At 43.9% G+C, this 24,783-nt stretch overlaps 1 protein-coding gene across 5 annotated transcripts in view; it reads right to left on the reverse strand.

The window, feature by feature from the left end:
- Window positions 1-1,595: 1,595 nt before the first annotated feature.
- Window positions 1,596-24,783, reverse strand: part of SLC12A3 (solute carrier family 12 member 3) — a 757,364-nt gene continuing 734,176 nt past the window's right edge. For all 5 annotated transcript variants that reach the window (XM_033941365.1, XM_033941364.1, XM_033941363.1 and 2 more), the window contains 2 exons: window positions 13,126-13,193; window positions 1,596-1,851 (listed from right to left, as the gene is read on the reverse strand). In XM_033941365.1, coding sequence (XP_033797256.1) covers window positions 1,710-1,851; window positions 13,126-13,193 — 210 coding nt within the window. In that variant the 3' untranslated portion in view covers window positions 1,596-1,709. The remainder of the gene's footprint in view (window positions 1,852-13,125; window positions 13,194-24,783) is intronic.

Raw genomic sequence — 24,783 nt, forward strand, 5'->3', positions numbered from 1 at the left:
TCCGTAATCTGAGTCCAGCTGTCTTCCCTCAGCACAACCCTTCTTCCACGCTGCTGGAAATCTCTAACTTCTCATGAACCATTTCATCGATGTAGCTCTCATTCTCACAGATGCTTCTTAGTCTTGACACCTCTTTTCTCAGTTCCTTTACTTCCTTCATGAGGGATTCAAGCTGAAGACAGCTTGCACATGGAACCTGGGTAGCATTTTCTGTCTGCACAGAGACAGAAGCTGTAACCTGAGCAGTAGCTTTGGTGATACAATGTTTTCCAGCCATATTGTGGTGCAGAAGTACTTACAATTGGAAGAATATAGAAAGGGCAGAAAAATCCTACCAAAGTAATGCCCTATTCCTGGTTGACTGAAAAGCCTATAAATCAAAAAGCTCTGCCCTGGGGTGGGCAGGAGGGAATTAAATTAGTACCAAACAGAGCCTTTCCTCAACAGCTATTTGGGCCCTAATCTGTTATTATGCCCTGAAATGCAACCTAAAACACTAATATAGGGTAAAACACTGTTTTCTATGAAACCCTAACAGAGACTCTAAAGGCTAAACTATTGCCTAACTGATTTTGCTGAGCTAAAAAAGAGAACTACCTTGATATAACCTACCTTTCCCAAGTTTGAATGCCAGCAGGCAAATTATTCCAATGGCTGTTTTTCTCCTTAGCAGAGCAGATCCTCCTTCAGTACCTCTTCAGGTGTGGAGAAAAGGGTGAGTTTCCAGATCTGGTGAGTGGGTTTGGGGATTAGATGCTTCAAGTTTGTGCAGATTGTCTGTGTTAAGATCAGCTGGAGAAATGTGAAGGGTAATTTGAGCCTAGGAGTGAGTGGGCAGAGGCAGACAGTAGTTCACAGGTTGCTTTAATGCTGAGCCTCTACAACCTCTCTTAGAACTAGGCTTACTGAGAGTTAGGCACTAGGCCAGCATTCCTCCCCTCAAGGGTCACCTGTGGAGTCTGATCTCTTAAGAAAGTCATTAGGGCTTAACACATTTTAATAAAAGGTTCCCATTATTAGTAAACAAGTAGATCTGGTTTAGGGCCCCTTTTACAAAGCCGCAGTAGTGATGCTTTTTCAGTAAATGCATAGGAATTTAATAGGCTTTGGTACATTTACTGTGGCAGCATTGCTACCACAGCTTTGTAAAAGAGGCCCTTAATGAGGTACAGTCAACATGGTTTTAACAATTTTTTGAAGTCATGAATAAATATGTGGATAGTGATGAGGCAATTGATGTGGAGTGGGATTTTAGAAAGGATGTTTGATGTTCTTTTAGCTCTAACCTCCTTCACCTCATATTTGTGTTTAAATGATTTTTATTGAGCCAAGGTAAATCACAGATACAAAGTGTTCAGCCACATAAACAGTACTCAAAAAAACAATTTTACAATTTCCAGAATCCCCCCTCCACTTCCACCCCCACCCCCCTTCTGGAGTCCCCCACCAACAAGATGCAACTATTAAAAGCAATAGACTGGAAGATAACAAAGGAAAACAGGAACAAGAAGGCACCACAATCAGCAATTCAAAATGTGACTCCTCACCAGAAAGGTTCTTCACATCATTTTTAAATATGCTGGCTCTCATTTGACCTTCCTTCCACCTTTTTTAATATGTAGAATATATCTGTTAAAAGTTTATTTTACAACCAATGGTTTAAAATTTACAGTACCAGTTCAGATAAAAGCTATATACAAGGACATGTATTACTGGCAGTAAAAGGTGAGAACATTTTCTTGGTTTCCTCTGATTAGCACGATAGGTGGCCTCAGATCTTGTGACAGAGTTTCCAGCCAGGCCATGTACAGTGAACTTGGGCATTTCCCCTTTCTGCCAACAGGCATAGTTCTAAAACATAAGATAAGCGCAAAGTCATATTTATGAGAATAAAACAATGTAAATAACATATGTTTTTATAACAGTGTATATAATAATTTAAATGTCAACAATAGCGTTTAACGTATTCTTTATACTGAGTATCACTGTACATGTGAAAGGCCTCTATAAGCTGGTGCCTAAATTCAGGCACCAATAGTGCACCTCGTTTACATGTGTGATTGGGACCAATAATTGGCAGTTTCATTTGCAAGAGCTAGGTGCTATTCTATCAACGGTGCGCCTAAATTGCTTAGTGTGTAACTATCAGTGAGCGTGGATGTATCACCAAGCAATATGCAACTTTTAGAATACGATATTGCATGGTGCACTTAAGCACCCCCAAGTATGCCAGCCATTGACCTCTTACTGTCCACTCATCTTCATGCTCCTCCCAATCCTACCCTCTTAACTGTGAGGTCACCCAAAGTTCAATTCTATCTCCTTTATTCTTCAATATTTTTATTAGCCTTTTAGCTAGCCTGATTCAATCCTTCAATATAAAAGTTTTTATATATGCCAATGACATCTCGCTGATGTTTGCTGTATCACCACTTAATATCAGCCTTCAATCCTTATACCACTGGCTCTGCCCTTACCCCTAGCTCACTTTCTTTATGAAATTTTTTTATTTATAACTTCTTAGTTTTACAATCAAGCATAATAAAACTTGAAAAAAGATCACATGGTTCATATTAGACACAAAATCATAATAAGAAAACAATAGTATTTGATTATTTAGGGCTCCTTTTATGAAGGCACGTTAGTGGTTTAACGTGCATAATAGCGCGCGCTAAACTGCCGGACACGTTAGACGCTACCACCTCCTCTTGAGCAGGCGGTAGTTTTTCGGCCAGTGCGGGGGTTAGCGCGGCTTTGTAAAAGGAGCCCTTAGTCCACAATATTAATATAAAAGAAAATTAACAGGTAATTAACCCTTAATGAAAATTAGCTTACATTATAAGGAAGCGGTAATACTCTTCATTACCTAAAGCCGGTAAAGCAAGTTACACATCATTTGTACTCCTCTCTCCTTTGATTTAATTAATTCTATCAGCTGTTTGGGTTCAAAAAAAAGGAAATTCTTAGTTTGATAAGTAACAAAACATTTTACTGGAAATTTTAACAAAAATATTCCTCCCAAGGCCAGGATTCTTGGCCTCAATGCCAAGAATTCCTTTCTCCGCTTTTGGGACTTTTGAGACATGACTGGAAATATACGAATTTTAGAAACCAAAAACTGATCATTTAAATGGCGGAAATACAATCGTAGTATATATTCCCTATCGCTTTCCAAAGCTAAGGTAACTAACAGGGTTCTCCTTTCTGTTACAACTTCCAGCGAGCTCTCTAAAAAAGTTGTTAAGTCCATATCCACCCCTTTATCTCCTTGATTCTCATTAGGAGTAGAAACTCCTACAGGATTTTTCATCTGAACAATAGGAGGTAAATTTTCTGGTGGAATACACAGTACTTCTTTGAGGTATTTCCTAATCATCTCTATAGGAGAGATCACAGGGGATTTGGGAAAATTTAAAAGTCTCAGGTTATTTTTTCTCAGTTGGTTTTCAAGACTCTTCATTTTCCCAGAAATATAAGATCTTTCCTTTACCAATTCAAACTATGTCTGTTTCATTTCAGAGAGTTTTATCTCCTGCTTCTCTAATTTTTCTTTTATTTGAGTGATAGTCAATCCCTGTTCCACTTTGGAAAAGATAATCCCATAGTCAGTCGATAATGTAGAAAAAGATAGCTTTAGATTAGCAGTCATAACTAATATGGCTTGCCATAGTGCCTCCAAGTCTATCTTTGCAGGCTTTTCCAACACCCCAAATTGTAAGTTGGGCCCTCCCGAAGCACCTCACACCTCTACACTGGTACTGGGTCGTTGTTGAACTTCTCCCTGCACTCCTTCTCCTGACGAGGCAAGTGCTGGGCTCCCACCTAAGCCGGGATCAGAGGATTCTACCCTGGAACTCATCTGCCCCAGCTCTCCTTCCACCAGTGTGCTTCCGGGTTGGGGTGGTGTTACCAGCTTCTCTGGGCTCAATGATGCCCTTCCTGTTTGCATGAGTTCGCCCGAGAAAATTGGGCTCTCCCCCCAAATTAGGTAGTGCTGAGTCATCCAGTGGGAGAAAGCCTTCGCGATCGTTGTCTGGACCAAACACTGCTGGGCTACCGCCACTGGAGGGTTATAACGGAGGGCTCCCTTTCTCTTCCCCATGTCTCCCGACCGGGGAAGACTATCAGGCAGTGTCGACCAAACAAGGTAACGGAGCTCCCCTCTCAGGCGTCCGCTTCCGACGCCATCTTGATTTTCTCTCCTCCCTAGCTCACTTTCAACAAATTAATATTAAGCCCAGACAAAACAGTAACCTGTTGGATTCACAGGAACTTTGAATCAACTTAAACAGAATCTATCTCAGTTTGATCTCTCCATCTCTAGCAGAAGAAACAAAAGAACAAAACTTCTCTGTGAATACGACACCAGCAACAAAAGAAATGGAGTGGACAGCAAACCAATGGAAACTTGGAAGCAATCACTTGGAAGCAATCCTATATAATAAAAGACTATGCGCACTTAGGATTTCGTGTTCCCTGCTGCTGTGGTGTGTGATCCGTGGCAGCCAACCCAGCGGCAGGGAACTTTCTGGCCACTCCCTTCCTCCCGCCCTCACTCACCATGGAAGCCAGGCAAGCTCTCTCCCTGCCCACGTCCTCAGCAGGGAACACACCTCGGTCCTCACTCGCCGCTGTCACCGCCGCCACTGCTGCTACTGATCCTCCTGTAAATAGCAGCCTGCGATAGTGGCCGGCTTTAGCGAACCTCGCAGGCCACTCTCCAACCTCGGTAGCACGTTCCCTCTGACGCACGGGATCGCGTTGGGGAGCGGCCTGCGAGGTTCGCTAAAGCCGGCCACCATCGCAGGCTGCTCTTTACAGGAGGATCAGCCACCACAGGGATCATGAGAGGAGTCGCCGGTACTTTGAAACTTGGAAAAAAAAACCTTCAGCCACAGCAGGCCAGCCCAAGGGAAGGGAAGGGAAGGGAAGAGGGAGGGCCGAACGGAGCAGGACAGCTCACGGTAAGAGAAAGGAATGGGGGGTGGGGGAAAATGCTGCTACTGCTTCAGCAGGGACCTGGAGGGGAAGGGAAATACCGCTGCTGCTTCTGTAAAGGAAAGTGGGGGGGGGAGAGAAGGGAATGGGGAGTGGGGGAAAATGCTGCTACTACTTCACAGGGACCTGGAGGGGAAGGGAAATACCGCTGCTGCTTCTGCAAAGGAAAGTGGGGGGGGGGGGGAGAGAGACAGAAAGAAATACAGACAGACAAAGGAGGCCAGGAGAGAGACAGACAGAAATAAAGACAGACAGGGGACCAGAGAGACAGACAGAAAGAAAGACAGACAGACAAAGGGTGCCAGGGAGAGAGAGAGAAAAATAGCAGGAGGAAGAGAGACAGAAAGAAAGGAAGAAAGAGACAGGAGCAGGGAGAGAGACATAAATAAAGAAAGACAGTGCTGTGATAAAAGCTTAAATAACTCAACACAAGTTATGTTTCAGCCAACAGATCTACCTCAGGAGTCACATGTTCTGATGTCTCAGTACTCAAATGGTGAATGTACTGAAGCTCGTGTGATACGAATGGCAACTCAAACTGCCACTATGGACAACTTGAAATTGGTAGCATTTCATGGCATGTTGCTACCATTTGTGTTTCTGTCAAGTAATTGTGACCTGAATTGGCTATTGTTGAAAGCAAGATACTGGACTAGATGGACTGTTGGTCTGACCCAATATGACTATTCTTAAGTGCAACATGAAGAGACTGCAAACCCTGCTAAATGTAAAGATCACTTTTCACTATTACTCCGACAACTTCCTAAATGTAAAGATCACTTTTCACTATTACTCCGACAACTTCCAACAATCTGTTGAAATCAGTATTAAATTTAACAACCTGTTGCCGCAAAAAGAAATCAGACGTCTTCAAATTATTCAGAACGCCTCTATCAAAATAATTCACAAAGCTAAAAAATTTGACCATGTCTCACCCTTACTCAAGGAGGCACACTGGCTACCCGTTGCACATCGTATTTTATTTAAAATATGTTTACTCACTTTTAAATCATTAATATTTCAAACCCCCGCCTTTATTTTTAGAGTTTTAATTCCTTATACTACTTCCAGAACACTGAGATCTCAGGATCAACATTTATTGGCCATTCCCTCACTGAGAGTCATTAATACGAGGCGTCATACTATTTTTTCAGTGACTGCTCCTCAGTCTTGGAATGATCTCCCACTCTATATAAGAGAAGAAAAGAATTTAGACAAATTTAAGACTAAGCTTAAAAGTTTCCTTTTTAATGATGCTTTTAGTGAATAAATGATCCTTCAATCCATCTTTATCTTATATTTCTTTTTTTTCATGTGTGTCTTCCCTCCCAATGTTTTTACCCTTATATATTAAATTTAATACAGATTGTAACCTTTAAATAATCTTCCTGTTGTTTCTATATTGTATGTATGAATTTTTTTGTTTTTGTTTTTGAAACACTGTATGTCTATGTAATAATTTACCTATGTTTTTAGATATTTGTAACCATTTTGTATATCGCCTAGAATGTAGATTAGGCGATTAATCAAACTATATAATAAACTTGGAAACTTGGATCTCTCACATATAAAACTTTACATACCAGCATCCCCACCTATCATCTCATATGTTCCTACCCACTTTCTCTGCTTTATAAATGACTTTATATTAGTACTACCAGGCCCCTCCTGAGTTTGCTGGGAGTCTACTAGGCACAGTGTGTTCTTGTTTTAGCACCATCATTATGGAATGCCAATCCCTTTTCATACATTCCGAGTCCTCCTATACACTTTTTTCAACTAGCATTTCCTACACCATATTCTCCTGCTCATGTTCTTAGGTCTTTGAATGACCATGGGATGGTTTTACCACAAGTCAAGCACAATTAGAACCACTTGAGATAGAGCCTTCTTTTTTGTAGTTCCCTCACTTTGGAATGGTATGCCTCTTGAAATACGTGCTGAGGGGTCCATCCAGAATTTCAACACTCTCTAGATCAGTGGTTCCCAACCCTGTCCTGGAGGACCACCAGGCCAATCGGGTTTTCAGGCTAGCCCTAATGAATATGCATGAGAGAGTTTTGCATATAATGGAAGTGACAGGCACGCAAATTGGCTCTATGCATATTCATTAGGGCTCTCCTGAAAACCCGATTGGCCTGGTGGTCCTCCAGGACAGGGTTGGGAACCACTGCTCTAGATGACATGGCTTTCTGAGCATGCTTTCTCTTCTTGATTTTACTCTGGATTGCCACTTGGTGATCCCCACATCCCTGTGTTTGTTTGCTAGTTTTCTTTGTATGGTTTATTTTCCTTTTCCTATCGATCAGTGGAGTTCTGTTTCTTTATCTGTGTTATAGCCTGTAAACCGCTTAGTCCTACATGTCAGGTATAGAAAATTGTGAATAAAATAAAACAGAAGAACAGTTAAAGTGGTTTGTTGAGTTGTTGACTGACTGAGTCCAGGATCTTAGATTCAAGCAGAATTTGAAGATTTCTGTCCAGATGCAGCTCCTTAAACAGAGATGTCTTTTCATTCCTCTCTTTAGTCATCACTGCTGCTGTTTTGTTTGGTTTTATCTCTGTGGAGACCTCTTTCTCCTCTTCTTTGAATTTCTCTAGTAGTGCTGCCACATTATCTAGATTTTCTTTACAAGAAGATCTGTATTGTGGTACTCTCCATGTCCTGTTTGCTAATTATAATTAGTAATTTTGCACTTGTTTCATTAGGAAGGAGTCTAACCCGCATTACTTTATATTTGTCATAATAAAACTGCATTGGCCATACTTTAGCTCACTGTTCTTCATTGCAAGGTCTGCAAGCCAATGGCATCCCACAGTTCACAGCTCCACATCAGGTTTCAAAGCCCCCCTCACCTCAAAACTACAAGGAGAGTGCTGGTGTGGCAGTGATTCTCTAGCACTGCCAGTGACCTCCTCTGAACTGTTCTTCTGCTGCGGTCCATCCCTCTAAAGTAACTTCCTGTTTACTCATGGGTCAACCGCAACAAAGGAACCGTGCAGAGGAAACTGCGAGGAATGCTTGAGAATCACTGCCGCACCAGTGCTCTCCTTGTAGTTTTCATAGTGAGGGAGGCTTTGGAACTGGGTGGGGAGGAACATTTGGTGGAACTGGGGGGAGGTGGAGGTGGAGGGAAAGAAGATGGTCCACATGGATGGAGGGGAGTGGAAGAGAAGAGATGGTGCACATTGTTGAAGATTTCTTGGAATTTATAAGTGTGTGATAGTTATCACCGATGATATGAAAACTGAGATTGTGAATGACTCAAAATTACCTGAATAAATTAAAATACAGTACCTGCACATTACAATTTGAAAACTCAGCCTTGAGGCCTTGTAATAAAGAGATTAAGCTCACAGATTGGCATTCTCTGTCTAAATTGCTGATTCTACATTTCAGCTAATGCTAGGAAGTTCAGAAGGTTGATGTTGTGACTCTTAAGAGACATAGATTTATGCACCATTCTTCATATACATCCATGGGGATAAGGTTCTCAGAGGAACAGGAAATTTGGGTGTTTTACAGAGAATCTGTTTCTTATATACAATGCTACTTGGAAGGTCATACAGAAGTTAAGATGAGTCTGCAGGAAGTAGGGCTTTTTACTGACATGATTGATATTTGAAAAGGTCAGAGATCACAAAAGTGATTTAGAAAGAAAAAGTGAAACACTGCCACCTGCTGGGTTTAAAAACTTAACAGAATGGACTTAGCTTTAAAATTAAGGATTTCAATGTCGTAAGGCATTTTTGGAAAGGAAGTCATGTGATCAACTGTGCCATTGTATTCTAAAGCATGATAATTATTACAAATGATGTCACATAGGGTATAAATCTGTTTGCCTTGTTTTCTCTCTTTGAAGAGCACTGAAATTCTGAGGGCTTGCTCTTCCCAGACAATGGGAGCTCTGTCAATAAAACCTATTTGTTTATTACGTGGCTTTTTCTCCACTGTCATTTGAATTCACAGAATGGAGACTCTAGCCCAGTCATGTGGGAGAGAGAATCCATTCTGGCTTACTCCCAAGAAAATGCAGCATCAGTAACTTACGGTCCCTTACCAAAAGAGCTGACCAGGTCAGTAGCCATAGTCAGGAGTTAGCTGGTTATTCCTCAGGCAGAGAAGCTGAGCAAGTCAGGGTCTGGTTACCTAGCCACACACAAAGGACACCTCAGGAAAGGTTTATTTCTGAGCCAAGAAAGCTTACTGTTTTTACAGAGAAGCCTGTTTTGAGACAGTCCCTTAAAAAGCAGTACGGAGAAAGCCAGGCTCTACAGCTTAGAGAGCCAGTTCCCCTCCCCTGCTCCAGGTACAGCGGGCGTGGCTATCCCAAGCATAAAGTGCAGGGCTTGGAACAGCTATTAGAAGAGGAGAGGGAGGAGCAGGTGAAACAGCCTCAGGAGCAGTGGTGGAAGCAGAAGAAGGAGCTGGTGGAAAGGACCAAGGGAGCAAAGCAGTGCCTTGCTGAGCCATGGTTGGGCCAAGAGGTGGACATCAAGTTTCAAGTTTATTAGGATTTTATATACCGCCTATCAAGGTTATCTAAGTGGTTTTACAATTAGGTACTCAAGCATTTTCCCTATCTGGCCTGGTGGGCTCACAATCTATCTAACGTACCTGGGGCTAAGGAGGATTAAGTGACTTGCCAAGGGTCACAAGGAGCAGCATGGATTTGAAACCACAACCCCAGGGCGCTGAGGCTGTAGCTTCAACCACCGCGTCACACACTCCGACATGCTTAAGGACGGACTGGCTTTACTCCAAGTCTCCAGGGAACCACCAGATTGTGAAGCTATGGATACTACCTGTGGGCCAGAGGAGGTCAGTTACCTTCCTGAAGTTATGGAGGTGGGTCCCTTAGATGTTAAATCTTTGAACTGTTTGGTTTGGGGGGGAGAGGGTTCTTCTTTGCCTGTTTTGTTTAAACTGGGGCTGGGAAGCCAAAGCTTCTACAGGAGGAAGCAAGAAGCTGAGTTTTGGGGAGTTTTGTTTTTTCTGCTTTTCCTTTATCAGTGTTGGAAGTTTTTCTTTCACTGCATTTCTTTTGGCTGTGATGTTTTTTTCTTTTTTTACTGCTCAGTTTGGCAGTAATTGCAGCCAGGTGTGGGCTATTAGGGAATGAGTATCTGGGGGAGAAGTTTCAAGAGCCATACCAGTCAGACCAAGAAGATTGGCATTTATTTTGTTTTGTTCTTGAAGGCTAATGTGTGAACTTTCTCTCTTTCGAGTAAGCTGGACCACACTCACCACTGCGGCCAGGAGAAAGACAACTATCTTTTCTGCAGTACTTACCAGCATAGAGCTATCACCAGGTCTGATGAAACCCCAGAGATCATCTGCAGCGCAAGTAATTGCCACAACTACAGCTCATTGGTGAAGTTGGCTGTCTACCTTCTCCCTGTTTAGCCAAATCTGCTTTTCTGTGAAGTATACTGCATTGCTAGGAAAAGACTGTATTTTTGTTTTTCATGAAAACCTTGATTTGGATTTTCTTTGTGTTTTATAATTGCCAACCTGGCCATTCTGACTTGAGCCCAGTAAAAGGGTTGAATAAAAACTATTTTTTCTTTACTCTGACTGTTTAAGTATGGTGGTGATTTTGGCTACTACAGCCAGCATACCGGCTGGTCCTGGGCAAGCTCCTGGGCCAGTGCTCACTCCTAAAGGTTACCCTAGTTCCAGGAGAACACGCCAGGGATCCGAATCTAGTCCTCACTAGTACCCTCTGCTGTCCTGACTAGAGGATAGTGGGCGACACTTTCCTAAATGTGTGATTGAGGCCAGGTGTTCTGGTGGGGATGGAACTCCTGAATCTTTAGTTGATGTTGTGGCCCCAAGTAGGAAGATATTTGTTCCTTCAGCTTTTTTGGACTCAAAATGGTCCTAACTTAAAAACTAGTGAAGACCACTGCTTTAGCTCAATTTAGAAAGCTATTTTCAGAGCCATTCACTTGGGTCCTTGCCTGAACAAATTAGCCTAGTTAAAAACTGCCTCCTCCTGTTTTTAGCTAAAAGTATGCACAAATTTCCACAGCATGTGTATTTGTAGCTAAGTTAAAAGGAGACTTTTTTGGGCATGTATAGATTTGGGGAAGAGATTAAAAGCATGAAAATGAATATGTATTATTTTACCTCCAATTGAACACCTATTCAAATAGCAGGTTCAAAATACCATATGCACATTCTTTCTAATCACAAAGTCTACAAATTAGCTACAAGGCATATGCATACAAAAGTGTGTGTGTTCTTTGCTATAAGAAGAGCTAATGAAAATTACATCTATATAGCAGACCAAAAAAGAAATGGTATTATGCCCATCCATACTAACTACTACTCTTCTCCCTTAGAGATCCTCTGTGCTGCTAAGGTTGGTGAGCAAGAGTGCTCCCTGGCAATGAGAATATCGCTGCTTTTAAGGTGGCTCTCATGCAGCTTTATTCTTTTAAAATAGGATTCAGTAATCTGTGGTATTAAGATCCCACGTTACAGAATCCAATGGTAAATTAAGGTGCAATAACAGGCAACTTTTAACCACACCTTGATAGCTTCCCCCTCAATGCAAGGTTACCATCAGTGATTGTGATTCATTTGGATAACTGCAGATTAGGACCAACAAGTCATTTTGCCCATCTCTGGCTGGGAGCTTCATAAACACATAATACCAGGATCTTAACTGCTTCTTAGTTCAACCAGCAGCTACTGGGGACAAACCCTTTTCACAGGGAGTCATATCTACTTCATACATGATGCAAAGGATCTAACAACAATTACCAAATTCTTTTTATTTTCATGGCAATGGATGCAGTCAACTATAAATATATGGTGGGTACTTTTCTAACAATGCAGCTAGACAGGAAAGGCAGATAGATATTGCTCCTATTTATAATGGCAACATAGGCAACATACGTACCTATGTGCCTGAAAGTTCCTGCACAATGTTACTCCTCCTTCAAAGCAAGTATAGCTTTGAGTGGACAAGTGCAGTTCATCTTATAAAATATAAGCATAATGACTGATGTACACTTAAGTACTGATCCTGCTCCTTTGAATACCTACACATACAGTATGTTGAATAAAAGTAAGTGCTATGTTTTCCTGGCATATTGTAGGAGTAAAGGGCTCTTTGAAATATTTCTACCCTATATACAGGTAAACAGGCACACCTTATGTTGCAGTGCACCTAATTTTACCCACATTGTCATGGAGATGTTCATGTAAGGTAAGGAGGAGAGGAAGGCAACAAAATACATAGTTTTACATTTTTAAAACTATGCACATTATTTTGCTATAAAGAAGCATCTACAGAAAAAGATGATGCAAATTTATTTGGGCAGTGCTAAAAAGGAAAGGACATGTAATTTCCCATTGAGAACTGATACAAAATGTAGAAAAGAGTGAGTATATGGGTATATAAGGCTTGGTTTCACTATTCCACTCTGTCACACAGATATGTCAACTTCACTTTATACCACTGTCAAAATATTAAGGTCCTCTTTTAATAAGCCACGGTAGAGGTTTCTACTGTGGCCCAGGATGCTAAATGTGCTGACACTCATAGGAATTCTATGAGCGTTGGAGCAGCATCGAAGCATTTGATATACCGTTTATAATGACCTAAGCGATTTACATTAAAACAGTTAAAAAAAAAAAAAGTACCTATATGGAAGGTTAACACAAACTCTTTTAAGATAGAGGGGGGAGACTTCACAGGAGACAATAGGGAAACTGCAAGGGTTACATCATTAAAAAAAAAAATACGGGGGTAGGAAAAAACATAATAGAGTACAGATATGCATAAAGTTAGCTCTGGGCCACAATAGAAACCTCTACCGTGACTTAGTAAAAAGTGTGTGTGTGTGTGGGGGGGGGATATCATAGATATTTTCTAAATCAGTTGATGTAAATATAGTGGAAAAGTCAAAAGTCAAGTCTCCACCCTACAGACCTTACCCATGGGCAGGTGTAGAGTTACTCTACTAGTGTTAATAAGGAATCAGGTGGCCATTAGAAAACAGATTAAAATGTGCACGAAATGTACCCAACCCCAAATTTCTGAGAATATAACAAGAGAGCAAGAGGAGAACAGATCTTCTAACTTAAAGAATACTCAAGAGCTTGATACTTACATAACAATAAGTGCTGCATCTCTTGAGTAATCTAGCAAAATCTCATTGAGCCTTACTTGACGAAGAGACTGAAATATGAAAAATAAAATAGTATTAAAGCAACATAAAGAAAATTAAATCCAATAAAATCATGTAAATTCTACACTGACATGTAGAGGGTCATAGGCAGCGGAATGCTTTTTTGTTTGGGGAGGCCCGTAATCTCCACCCCAGACCCCGCCCAATCTCTTCCCCAGACTCCACCCCATAATAGTACTAATTGTAGTACCATTTTTTCCATTCATCTATAATAATAAAATGGTAAGCACGCATGCGCACTCTAAAGCCGTGTTCCCTGATCCGTCGCGATGTGACCACAAAAGTGCGCATGCGCGCTTATACGTCACCACACAACAATCTCCTCTTTTTCCGGCCCGGCCCACTGAGAGGGAGAGCAGCGCTGGCACCGGGGAGGGAGGGGGGACGCCAGTTCAGCTCGGCCGCTCCGTCTCAGCAGCCCCCGAAGCTCCTCAGCAGCCTGTCCCACCCCCTCGAGAAGGCTCCCGATGGTGGCGCTGCTGCTGATGGCGCTGCTCCCGCTGCTGTGCGCGAGCAATGCACCGGAGCTGGACCCTGCCTGTCGGCAGCGGATCGACCACATGGCGAACGGCAGTGGCTGACAGGAGGATGATGGATTGATGGGAGATAGAGAGAAGGGAGATGCTGGACTGTTGGGGGGATAGACAGAGGGGAGATTCTGCTCTGGTTGGGGGTGGGGAAAGGAAGGGAGGCCTACTGCTGCACAGGGGGAGCAGGAAGAGGTGCTGATGGATAGGGGGGGGAAAAAAAGGAAGGGAGGCCTACTGCTGGACAGGGGGAGCTGGAAGAGGTGCTGATGGACAAGGGGAGGGGAAAAGGAAGGAAGGCCTGCTGCACAGGGGGAGCAGGAAGAGGTGCTGATGGATAGGGGGGGAAAGGAAGGGAGGCCTACTGCTGGACAGGGGGAGCAGGAAGAGGTGCTGATGGACGGGGGGGGGAAAGGAAGGGAGGCCTACTGCTGGACAGGGGGAGCAGGAAGAGGTGCTGATGGATAGGGGGAAAAAAGGAAGGGAGGCCTACTGCTGGACAGGGGGAGCAGGAAGAGGTGCTGATGGACATGGGGGAGTAAAACAAAAGGAGAAGGGCTGCTGCTGGATAAGGGGAGCAGTGAAGGGGTGGTGGTGGACACAGGGGAGGTAAAAGGAAGGGAGAATGGACAGGGGGAGCACGCAAGGGGTGGTGGTGGACAGCCAAAACAAAGAAAGACAGAAATACAGAAAGCAGCTAAGGAGACAGAGAGAGAAAAAAATAAAGACAGACACACACACATATATTCTAGCACCCGTTAATGTAACGGGCTATAAAGCTAGTTTTTCATATATATACACACAATATAATCTTATTAACAATACATAATGGGTTAACCACAAAATTAACATTCATTCCTACCAGAACACAGATAACCCCTATGCAAATACGGGACCACAAACTAAAAGTACTAATATATATTAGAGAATGACATGGTGGCTGTTATCCGCAGCTAGCCGCGGGTAACCCGCCAAAAAGGTGAGTAAAAACCTGTGTTTACCATGGCTACGTGGACAAGGCCATTCACCGCCCCATGGAGCGGTGAATGGCCTTGTCCCTGCAGTTAAGGGAGGAAACACGCGCGGTGACCTATCGTGCTCCCTCCCTCCTTACGGCCGCCGCTGAGTTTAAACAGCTTCTTACTCCCTCCCTGCCCCTTACCTTCGTGGCCGCAATTTCTAAACTGCCTTCTTACAGCAGCCGGAGCATTGAAGCTGCGTGTGGCTGCCCTAAAGGTCATCTCTGACGCAACCAGAAGTTGAATCAGAGACGACCTTTCCGGCAGCCATATGCAACTTCAACAATCCGGTTGCTGTAAGAAGGAAGTTTAGACATTGCCGGTCACGAAGATAACGGGCAGGGAGATTTGTCGGCACAGTTGTCGGACCGGGCCTGTTGTCCGTGGGGGGCACGGGTGCATGGCAGAAGCGGCTAAGAGGTATTCTTGCTGCAGGGGGGGGTTGAAAGTGCCACGAAGGTAATGGGCAGGGAGGGAGAAAGGAAGGAAAGGTGGGGTGGAGAGGAACAGACGCTGAAAGGAAATGGGTAAAACAGAATGGGGAGAAGATGCTGAAAGGACATGGGGAAGACAAGGTGAGGAGAAGACGCTGTAATGATATGGGGAAGACAGAGTGGGGAGAAGGACGTTGAAAGGACATGGGGAAGATAGAGTGGGGAGAAGGACACTGAAAGCACATGGGGAAGACAGTGGGGAGAAGGACACTGAAAGCACATGGGGAAGACAGAGTGGGGAGAAGGACGCTAAAAGCACATGGGGAAGACAGAGTGGGGAGGACGCTGAAAGGACATGGGGAAGACAGAGTGGGAGAAGATGCTGAAGGGAAGTGGGGAACAGAGAGTGGGGAGAAGACGCTGAAGGGAAATGGGGAACAGAGAGTGGGGAGAAGATGCTGGCAGGGAAGAAGACAAAGATGCCAGACTATGGGGGAAGCGGAGGGAAGAAGATGGGTGCCAGACCAATTTGGAGGGGAGGAAAAAGGGAGAGTCACAGTAACAGAGCAAATGGAAGACGCAGAGAGAAGAGAGACAGTGGAAGGAATTGAATGAGGAAAGCAGAAACCAGACAACAAAGGTAGAAAAAAAATTCTATTTCTTTTTTTTTTTTGCTTCAGGATAAAGTAGTATATAAAAATTTGATAAAAGTATTGATAAAAATTTACAAACAAAGCCCTGCCAGCTGAACATCTCTTTCTCCAGTTCAGCAGCCAGAACTTTGATTTATATGGAAGGAATAAGCTAAATATTGCAGTACTGAGGCTTATATGGATGCTGCGGGGATGGTGACTGGGCGATGAAGGGGATGGTGGGGGCGGTGAAGGGAATGGCGGTGATAAGGCGGTGAAGGGGATGGTGGTCCGGGGATGATGCAGTGACGGGGACAGATTTTTTCCCCCGTGTCATTCTCTAATATATATAAATGAAACCCTAAGATTCAAGACTCTGCATGCAGTACAACCCCAGAGAAATAGAAACAAATGCATTTCTTCCTTAACAGTGCAAAATATAGACAGCAGATGTAATTTCTCAAAACTGACACAATTCAATCACTAAATTGAAAATAAAATCATTTCCCCTACCTTTGTTGTCTGGTGATTTTGGTTTTCAAACCATCTTTCCCAATCTCTGGCTGCACTTCCTTCTGTCTGTGCTCTTAACTGTGTATTCAGGGCCACCTTATCCATTTGCTGGTTTTCTCCTTCACTTTCTGCCATACATCCATCTTTAGCTCTTCCATTTTTCTGCTTTCTTCTTAAAATCTACTTTTCCATGCCTTCCCTTCCCATTTATCCATGTGTACCATCTCCTCCCTCTTTCTTCTCCCCTACTCCCATCTATTCATAAGAAGCATTTCTTCTTATCTCTTCCCTGCTGCACTCATTGCTGTGCACCATCTCCTCACTCTGTCTCCCCATTACCTCCATCTCTATGCACCATTTCATCCCTCTCCCATGGTCAGACATCTCTGTCATCCCCCTTCCCCCCTCATATGGTCTGGCATCTTTCTCCTTTCCTTCCCATAGCCTGAAATCACTCTCCTCTCCCATAGTCTAGCATCTTTCTCTCCTTCCCTCCCTCTTCCTGAGGTTTAACATCTCTCTCCCCTCCTTCCCTTCCATTCTGTGGTCTGGCATCTCTCACTTCTTTGAGTCATCTCTCCTCCCTCCCAGTATAACATTTCTCCCTTCCTCCTCTCCACCACTATCATGTCCAACAGTTCTTCCTCTTTCTTCCTTTCCCCATATACATCATCTTTCTTTCCCTCTCACACCACACACCTATGTCCAACAATTCTCCATTCCTTTTCCCTTCCCCACTGGCAGGATTTCTTTCTCTCCCTTCCTACTACTCCACCTGTGCAGCATCTCTCTTTTCCTCCTTTCCTACTCCCCCCCGCCCATGCATTTGTGCCTCCCAACCCTCTCCCAGTATGTGCCTTATCTGTCTTCCCAAACCCCTGAGCATTTGTCCTCCCTGTCTTCCCAACTTCCTACCCCCTGCACCCAGCCTCTCCCTGCTAGGCTCTGCACCCAGCCCCCTTCCCTCCCCCATCAGACTCTGCATCCAGCCCCTTCTCTTCCCCCATGAGAACTGATGCAGCCATTCAGAAAGAGGGGCAGGCCCAGGCAGCAGCGCAGAAAGCACACTCCTGCTGGCCCATACACTGCTGGACCACCAGGCTTAAGGGGCATTTAAAAAGGTACTGTGGGGCAGGGGGTGTTTTAACAGGGTGGGCAGGCAGGGGTGTTTTAAAAAGAAGGGCCGATGGGCAGGCCATGTTTTTGAAGGGCGGGCAATGTTTTAAAAAGGTACCGGAAGGAGGGGGGGTATCGTCTTCGCTCCATAAGACACACCCACTTTTCCACCCCCTTTTTGGGGGATGGAAAAGTGCGTCTTATGGAGCGAAAAATGTGGTAATTTAATTTCTCAGTGGGGTTCTTCCAGCGAACAATGAGCCATTTAGCGCACCTATGCTGAGCAGTAAAGTTTTTTGTCCTATAGACTTTGGGATTTGCTTGATGACTGTTTTCCTCTTTGGGTTTAAAATGAGATCAGTAGAGATGCCGCGGCCATCTTTTTTACTATTCTAGTGGCGTTACGGCACAGAATGTTTAGCTTATAACATTATGACAGGTAAGTGTGGCATTGCAACAGTTTACATATTTTATTTAATTGACATGCAGTGTTTAGGATTTAGAATAAAGTAAGTTAAATCTAATGGTGGTTAAATCTAATGGTGCTTTTTCATTGCAGCGCATACGCTATTTATCACACCTCATTTCCCTGATGAAGTAGTGAAACGAGACTTATAGGAAGAGGTGGCACTGTAAGAAATGATAAGATAAGTTCAATCTTTTGCTATATAGAAAATAAGAACACTTCAATTTAAATAGAGAATAAGAGTAATTGAATAGCACAGCAATGGGTCCAATGAGGATTGCAGTCCAATCATATTAGATTATTTGATTGGCAGTCTGATGACACTAAAAAACAGCTATAAGCCTATATTGCTACTCTGTTCAAATGATATTTTGTAGCTTTTATAAAATAGGCATCTTTTTGGATATTGGCATGGATCCCTTTTTATAAAATTACTTCCTACCGGTAGTATGCATTGTACAAATTGTGTATATTATTGCCTTAATTCTGTATGGATCATGCATAGTTAGGTGCACAATTGGCACCATTATAGAATAGCACCAGGTATACATGCAACTTAATTAACTGGTGCTAAATTGGCAGTAGTACCAATAATTGGCTTTAACAATTATTAATTGGCACTAATTTGCAGTTAGGCAAGTACTTTAGATCCTATTCTAACAACAACTGAAAGTGGACATTGATGTGGGAGGGGCATAGGGTGGTTTCAGTGAAGTACCTGACTTGGTGGCCACCGGACACAGAGCACTCCCTTCTCCAGGTAGTGGGGAGGAGTGGCATGGAGTAGTCACAGGGCTGCAGTCCACATGCTCGCAGCTATCGGCTATGCTGATCCCCTGTCCCAGAACAGAAAATTGATGCCAGAGGGGGGTAGGGCTGGCGGTTCCAGTGGTTGCAGGCATGCAGACTGAAGACCCGTAACTACTCTATGCACTCCACCCTTCACTGCCTGCACTCAGGGCAGACTGCCCCCACTGCCCTGCCCATGATATGCTAGAGGGCGAGGCATAGATGGGTCACACTACAACTTAAAATATTCTATAAGTGCCAATGTTTAAGCATATGCATTTATATCAACTATAAAGATGGCTTAAGTGCTTGCACCTAATTTATGTGCCTTGCTGCAGATTTACATTAGTACTTTACAATGGAACCTGAGCACCCAGATGCCATTATAAAATACTAGCTCAATGCTCATTATTTTAATGCCTAACTTTTAGCACTGTTTATAGATTTACCTTGTAAAAGAATTGCAGTACAATAACTGATGTCACCAAATAATCCATATACCTAAAACTAGAAAGATTCTAATGGGCCAATATTAAGACTCCACAGACTGTGTTTCATTTAAACACTGGTTGCAGTGTTTGAATTTATACACATTCAGTGGCAGATACTAGTGTTGAATATTGTGATCCCTTAGGGGCTACTTGGCTTGAAGAAGTTGAGAAACACTGTCCTAAGTATAACAAATATCAACCGAGTACCCCCGCCCAGGCTCCGCCCCTGACCCACCCAGGCTCCACCCCGACCGCACCCCCATAATAGTACTAATTGTAATGCAATTTCTTCCATCCATTTTTCATATACACACAATAAAATCTTATTAATACATAATGGTAACCACAAAATTTTAAAAACACAAATCACACTGAACACAGAGAAAATGTTAATTATCATTTATATTTGGGGGGTATTTAAAGATGTCAAGGCAGACGACTTTAAAATATGCAATGTCACCTCAGAAACAACTATAGAAAAATAGACAAATATAGTACAAAATATAGACAGAAGATATAAATTCTCAAAACTGACACATTTCGATCACTAAATTGAAAATAAAATCATTTTTCCTTCCTTTGTTGTTCAGTGATTTCATGAGTCTCTGGTTCCACTTCCTTCTGACTATGCATCCAATATTTCTTTCTTTCTGCATGCTTCCTCTCCTCCAAACCTCATTCCCTTCCCCAACTCTCTGTCCCTCCATGAGTCCAACTTTTCTTCCTCTCTCCTCCACCCCTATTGGCATCATGTCTCTCTCGCTCTCTCACTGTTCATCTGTCTTCTGAGATCTAAGCATCTCTCCCACCCCTCTACTGCTATATCCAGCATTTCTCCCTCTCTCATCCCCTGGATCATGCACACCATTTTTCACCACTGTCTACCAGTCCCAAGCCCATTTCTCCTTCTATCACCCCTCTCCAGCACAATACCACATCTCTCCCTCTATCACCATGTCCAACATTCCTCCCCCTTGCATCCCCTTCAATATGTCGCTCTGTTCCCTCTCCACCACCATATCCAACCTTTCTCCCTCTTATCCTTCTATTCCCCATGCATCTCTACCTCACTCCTCTCTCTCTAATCACAATTTTCCTCTTTCTTCCTTTCTCCAAGTGCACCATCTCTTTCCCTCTCACTCATACACTCATGCCCAACAATTCTCCCTTTCTATTCCCTCCCTCCTATGTCCCAATTTAGTGCCCCCTTCCTCCCTCCCTTCTGTGTCCCATGTTCATACCCCCTCCTTTCCTTCTGTGTCCCGAGTTCATGCTCCCCCCTCCCTGCCTTCCAGGCTTTGTCCCAAAATCGTGCAACTCCCATGTCCCAACGTGCTCCTTCCCCCCTCCTTTCTCCTTTTGTCCTAGATCATGTCTCCTCTCTCCTTTACTTGCTCAAGCTGCACTCGCTCCTTCTGCCTTCAGCAGCACTTGTTGCAGGGACACGTGGTCAGCGATTCACATGCTGCATGTGGTTGACCCACAAACCTTCCCTCAGACGTCAACTCGGAGAGAAGGTTTCTGGGTTAGCTACATGCAGCACTTGAACCACTGCCTGCACATCCCTGCAACAAGAGCTGCTGAAGGAAGTAATTGGGAACACCCCCCCATTGACCCAGAAGGCTTTCCTTTGACATCAGCTTTGACATCGGAGGGAAGCCCTCTGGGTCAGCTTCGGTGGAGTGGGGTTGGGCAAGGAGGGATCCCTGGCAGCTGGTTCGATGGAAGGCAGGAAGGGGGGGATCCCTGCCAGCGGCTTTGATGGAGGGCAGGAAGGAGGGATTCCTGGCAGCAGTTTCGATGGAGGGTAGAAAGGAGGGATCACCAGCGGTGGCTTCAACAGAGGGTAGAGGGCAGGAAGGAGGAAACCCCAGTGGCGGCTTTGGCAGGTGGGAAGGCATTATCCTTGGCAGTGGCTAGTGCCACATACCCCCAACAAGCGGCTCACTTACCCCTAAGGGTATGTGTACTGCCCGTTGAGAACCACTGCCTTAGGAGACATAGAAACATGATGCCCATCCATAACATCCGCTATCTTCTCCTCTCCCTAAGAGATCCCACATGCCTGTCTCATGCTATCTTGAATTCAGATACAGTCTTCATTTCCACCGGGAGACTATTCCACGCATCTACCACCCTTTCTGTAAAGAAGTATTTTTTAGATTACTCCTGAGCCTATCACCTCTTAACTTCATCTTATGCCCTCTCCTTCCGGAGTTTTCCTTCATTTGAAAAAGACTTAACTCCTGTACATTAATGCCACTGAGATATTTAAATGTCTCTATCATATCCCCTCTCTCACGTATCTCCTCCACAGTATACATATTAAGGTCTCTAAGTCTTTCCCCATATGATTTATGACAAACATAGAAACATAGAATATGACGGCAGAAAAGAGCCGACGGCCCAACAAGTCTGCCCACTCAAGAACCCTCCCTCTCCCAACTAGCCTGCCTACTCAAGAACCCTTCTTCCCTGAAGTATCTATCTTTTGAGCATAACTCTGTAGTACTCCCACCTGTTTGTCCCATCGACTCTTGAAGTCAAGCACGCTACTGGCCTCGACCACCTGGTGGGGAAGATCATTCCATCGATCAATCACCCATTCGGTGAAGAAATATTTCCTGGTGTCACCATGAAATCTTCCCCCCTTAAGTTTTAGTGGATGCTCTCTTGTCATTGTGGGACCCTTTAGAAAAAAGATTTCCTCCTCCACTTTGATGTGACCCATGATGTATTTAAATGTTTCTATCATGTCCCCCCCCCCCTTTCTCTGCGCTCCTCGAGAGAATATAAGCGCAGTCTGATCAGGCGTTCTTCATATGGGATGTCTTTAAATCTTGAGCCCATTCTAGTGACCATTCTCTGTATCGACTCCATTCTCTTCACATCCTTTGATAATGTGGCCTCCAAAATTGGACACAGTACTCTAGGTGAGGTCTCACCATGGATCTGTATAACAGTAGTATGACTTCCGGCTTTCAGCAGATAAAGCTCCTTCTGATGCAACCCAGCATTTGTCTGGCCTTTGCTGAAGCTTTCTCCACCAGATTAGCAGCTTTCATATCTTCCCAGATGAGAACTCCCAAGTCCCTTTCTGCAGTAGTTCTTGTTAAGTTTTCACCGTTAAAGATGTATGTTTTGCATGGATTTCCGCTCCCAAGGTGCATTACTTTACATTTCTTAGCATTAAAGTTTAGTTGCCAAAGACCACTAACCAATTTTGTAGCAGCCCTCTGGACCAACTCCATCCTATTTATATCTTTTTGAAAGTGGGATCTCTAAAACTGCACACAGTATTCCAAATGGGGCCTCACCAGAGACTTATACAACAGCATTATTACCTCCCTTTGTGTACTGGCCATTTCTCTTCTTATATACGGTACCCAAACATCACCTTTTCTACCTGTTTTGCTACCCTAAGATCATCAGACACAATTACCCCAAGTCCCGCTCTTCTGCGCACAGTACTTCGCCTCCTATATTATACTTTTCTCCTAGATTTTTGCAGCCTAAGTGCATGACCCTGCATTTTTTAGCATTAAATCTTAGTTGCCAGTTACCAGATCATTCTACAAGCTTTGTGAGATCCCGCCTCATGTTATCCACACCCTCTGGAATGTCTACTTTATTACAGAGCTTGGTATCATCCATGAAAAGACAAACTTTGCCAGACAGAACTTCTGCATTATCACTCAAAGAGATGTTAAATAGAGCCAGCCTTAGGACAGATCCCTGCGGCACTCCACTAACAACATCTTTATTCTCCATTTACCACTACCCTTGTCTCCTTTCACTTAACCAACTTTTAATCCAGTTTCTTACTTTGGAGTCCATATTGCATGCATTCAGGTTATTTATCAGTCGCCTATGTGGCACCGTGTCAAAAGCTTTACTAAAGTCCAAGTACACTACATCTAGCGCGCCCTCCCATATCAAAGAAATCAAAGTCAAAGAAATCAAAGTCAAAGAAATCAATCAGATTTGTCTGACAAGACCTGCCTTTTGTAAAACCATGCTGCCATGGGTCCTGCAGTCCATTCAAGTCTAGAAATATCACTATCCTCTGCTTAAGCTTTTCCATTAGTTTACTCACTACTGAAGTCAGACTAACTGGCCTGTAATTCTCAACCTCCTCCTTACTTCCGCTCTTGTGCAGAGGGACCATAACTGCTCTTCTCCAGTCCTCTGGGACCACACTAGATTCTAAGGAAGCATTAAAAAGATGAGACAACGGAGCCATCAGAACCTCTCTTGAATTCCTTGAGTACCCTCAGATGTATTTCGTCTGGCCTCATCGGTTTGTCTACTTTTAATTTAGCTAGTTCCTCACAAACACAGTCTTCTGAGAATCTTTCCTAGTCTACTACACATCCATTCCCATTTGCGTTCATTTTTTATGGTCCTACCCCCAGTCTTAGGCATCTGTGCCAATTGGGGCCTTAGGCCCCCTCCCCGCCTCCCAGAATGCACCGGGAAGAGGAAGGCCTACCATTTCAGTGTGCCAGGCCTGCCGGCTAGAGGGTGTAAGTATTCCTCCAGCCAGACTTTCTACAAAGAGGTACAGGGAGGTCTAGAAGTTTGGGGGGAGTTTGGAGGGATCTGGAGGGGGTTGTCACTGGTTGGGAGGATTCAGAAGTTCTGGAGGGGGGTTCTGGCAGGATGGAGTGGGCATCCCTCTTGCCAGAGGACTTTGCAGGGGAGGGGGTGTTCCTGCCACAGTCATTAAGCTGATCATAGCAGGGGGATTTTCTTGCCACGCTTAGCTGATGGCAATGCGATTCTCTAACCGGCACCTGTGATATGGCCGCCGATTAGAGAATCAAGACGGTTAGGCGGGGTTAGGCAACTGTCCGTTAGGGAAGACATGATTCTGTATAGGACACCAGTTTGCAGTTCTCAGCTGCTGAAACTGGCGTCCTTTACAGAATCTGTTCCTTAGTTTCTATAGCTCTAGTAGGAACAGAATGACTGTGCAATCTGATCTCCAAATGTGTTTGTTTAATGATTTCTAATGCCACTAGCTCAGCTTAAGTTTACCTCCTGGAATGTTCAACGTCTCAATAACTCAACTTAAAAAAAAAAAGGTCCTAGGGCACCTTAAGAAAGAATACATAAACATAGCTTTGCTTTAGGAATCTAGATTCACTCCTATTGAATTTGATAAATTAAAAAGAAGCTGTTGGGGAGCAGTCTATTATTCCTTGGGAGGCTCTAGACATTGAGGGGTAGCCATATTCATTAAGAATACGCTTCCTTTTGTGTTATATGACACTAAGCATGATGAAGAGGGACGCATGGTATGGGTAAAAGGAAGAATTGATGACTTGAGGCTCACAGTTTTGCACCTAAGAACATAAGAACATAAGAATTGCCGATGCTGGGTCAGACCAGCGGTCCATCGCGCCCAGCAGTCCGCTCACGCGGCAGTCCCCAGATCAAAGACCTGTGTCCTAACCGACACCAGCCCTACCTGCGTTCGTTCTGGTTCAGCAAGAACTTGTCCAACCTTGTCTTGAATCCCTGGAGGGTGTTTTCTCCTATGACAGACTCCGGAAGAGCATTCCAGTTCTCTATCACTCTCTGGGTGAAG

Source organism: Geotrypetes seraphini, chromosome 4 (genome assembly GCF_902459505.1).
Source record: "Geotrypetes seraphini chromosome 4, aGeoSer1.1, whole genome shotgun sequence".
In the NCBI taxonomy this organism is placed as follows: domain Eukaryota; kingdom Metazoa; phylum Chordata; class Amphibia; order Gymnophiona; family Dermophiidae; genus Geotrypetes; species Geotrypetes seraphini.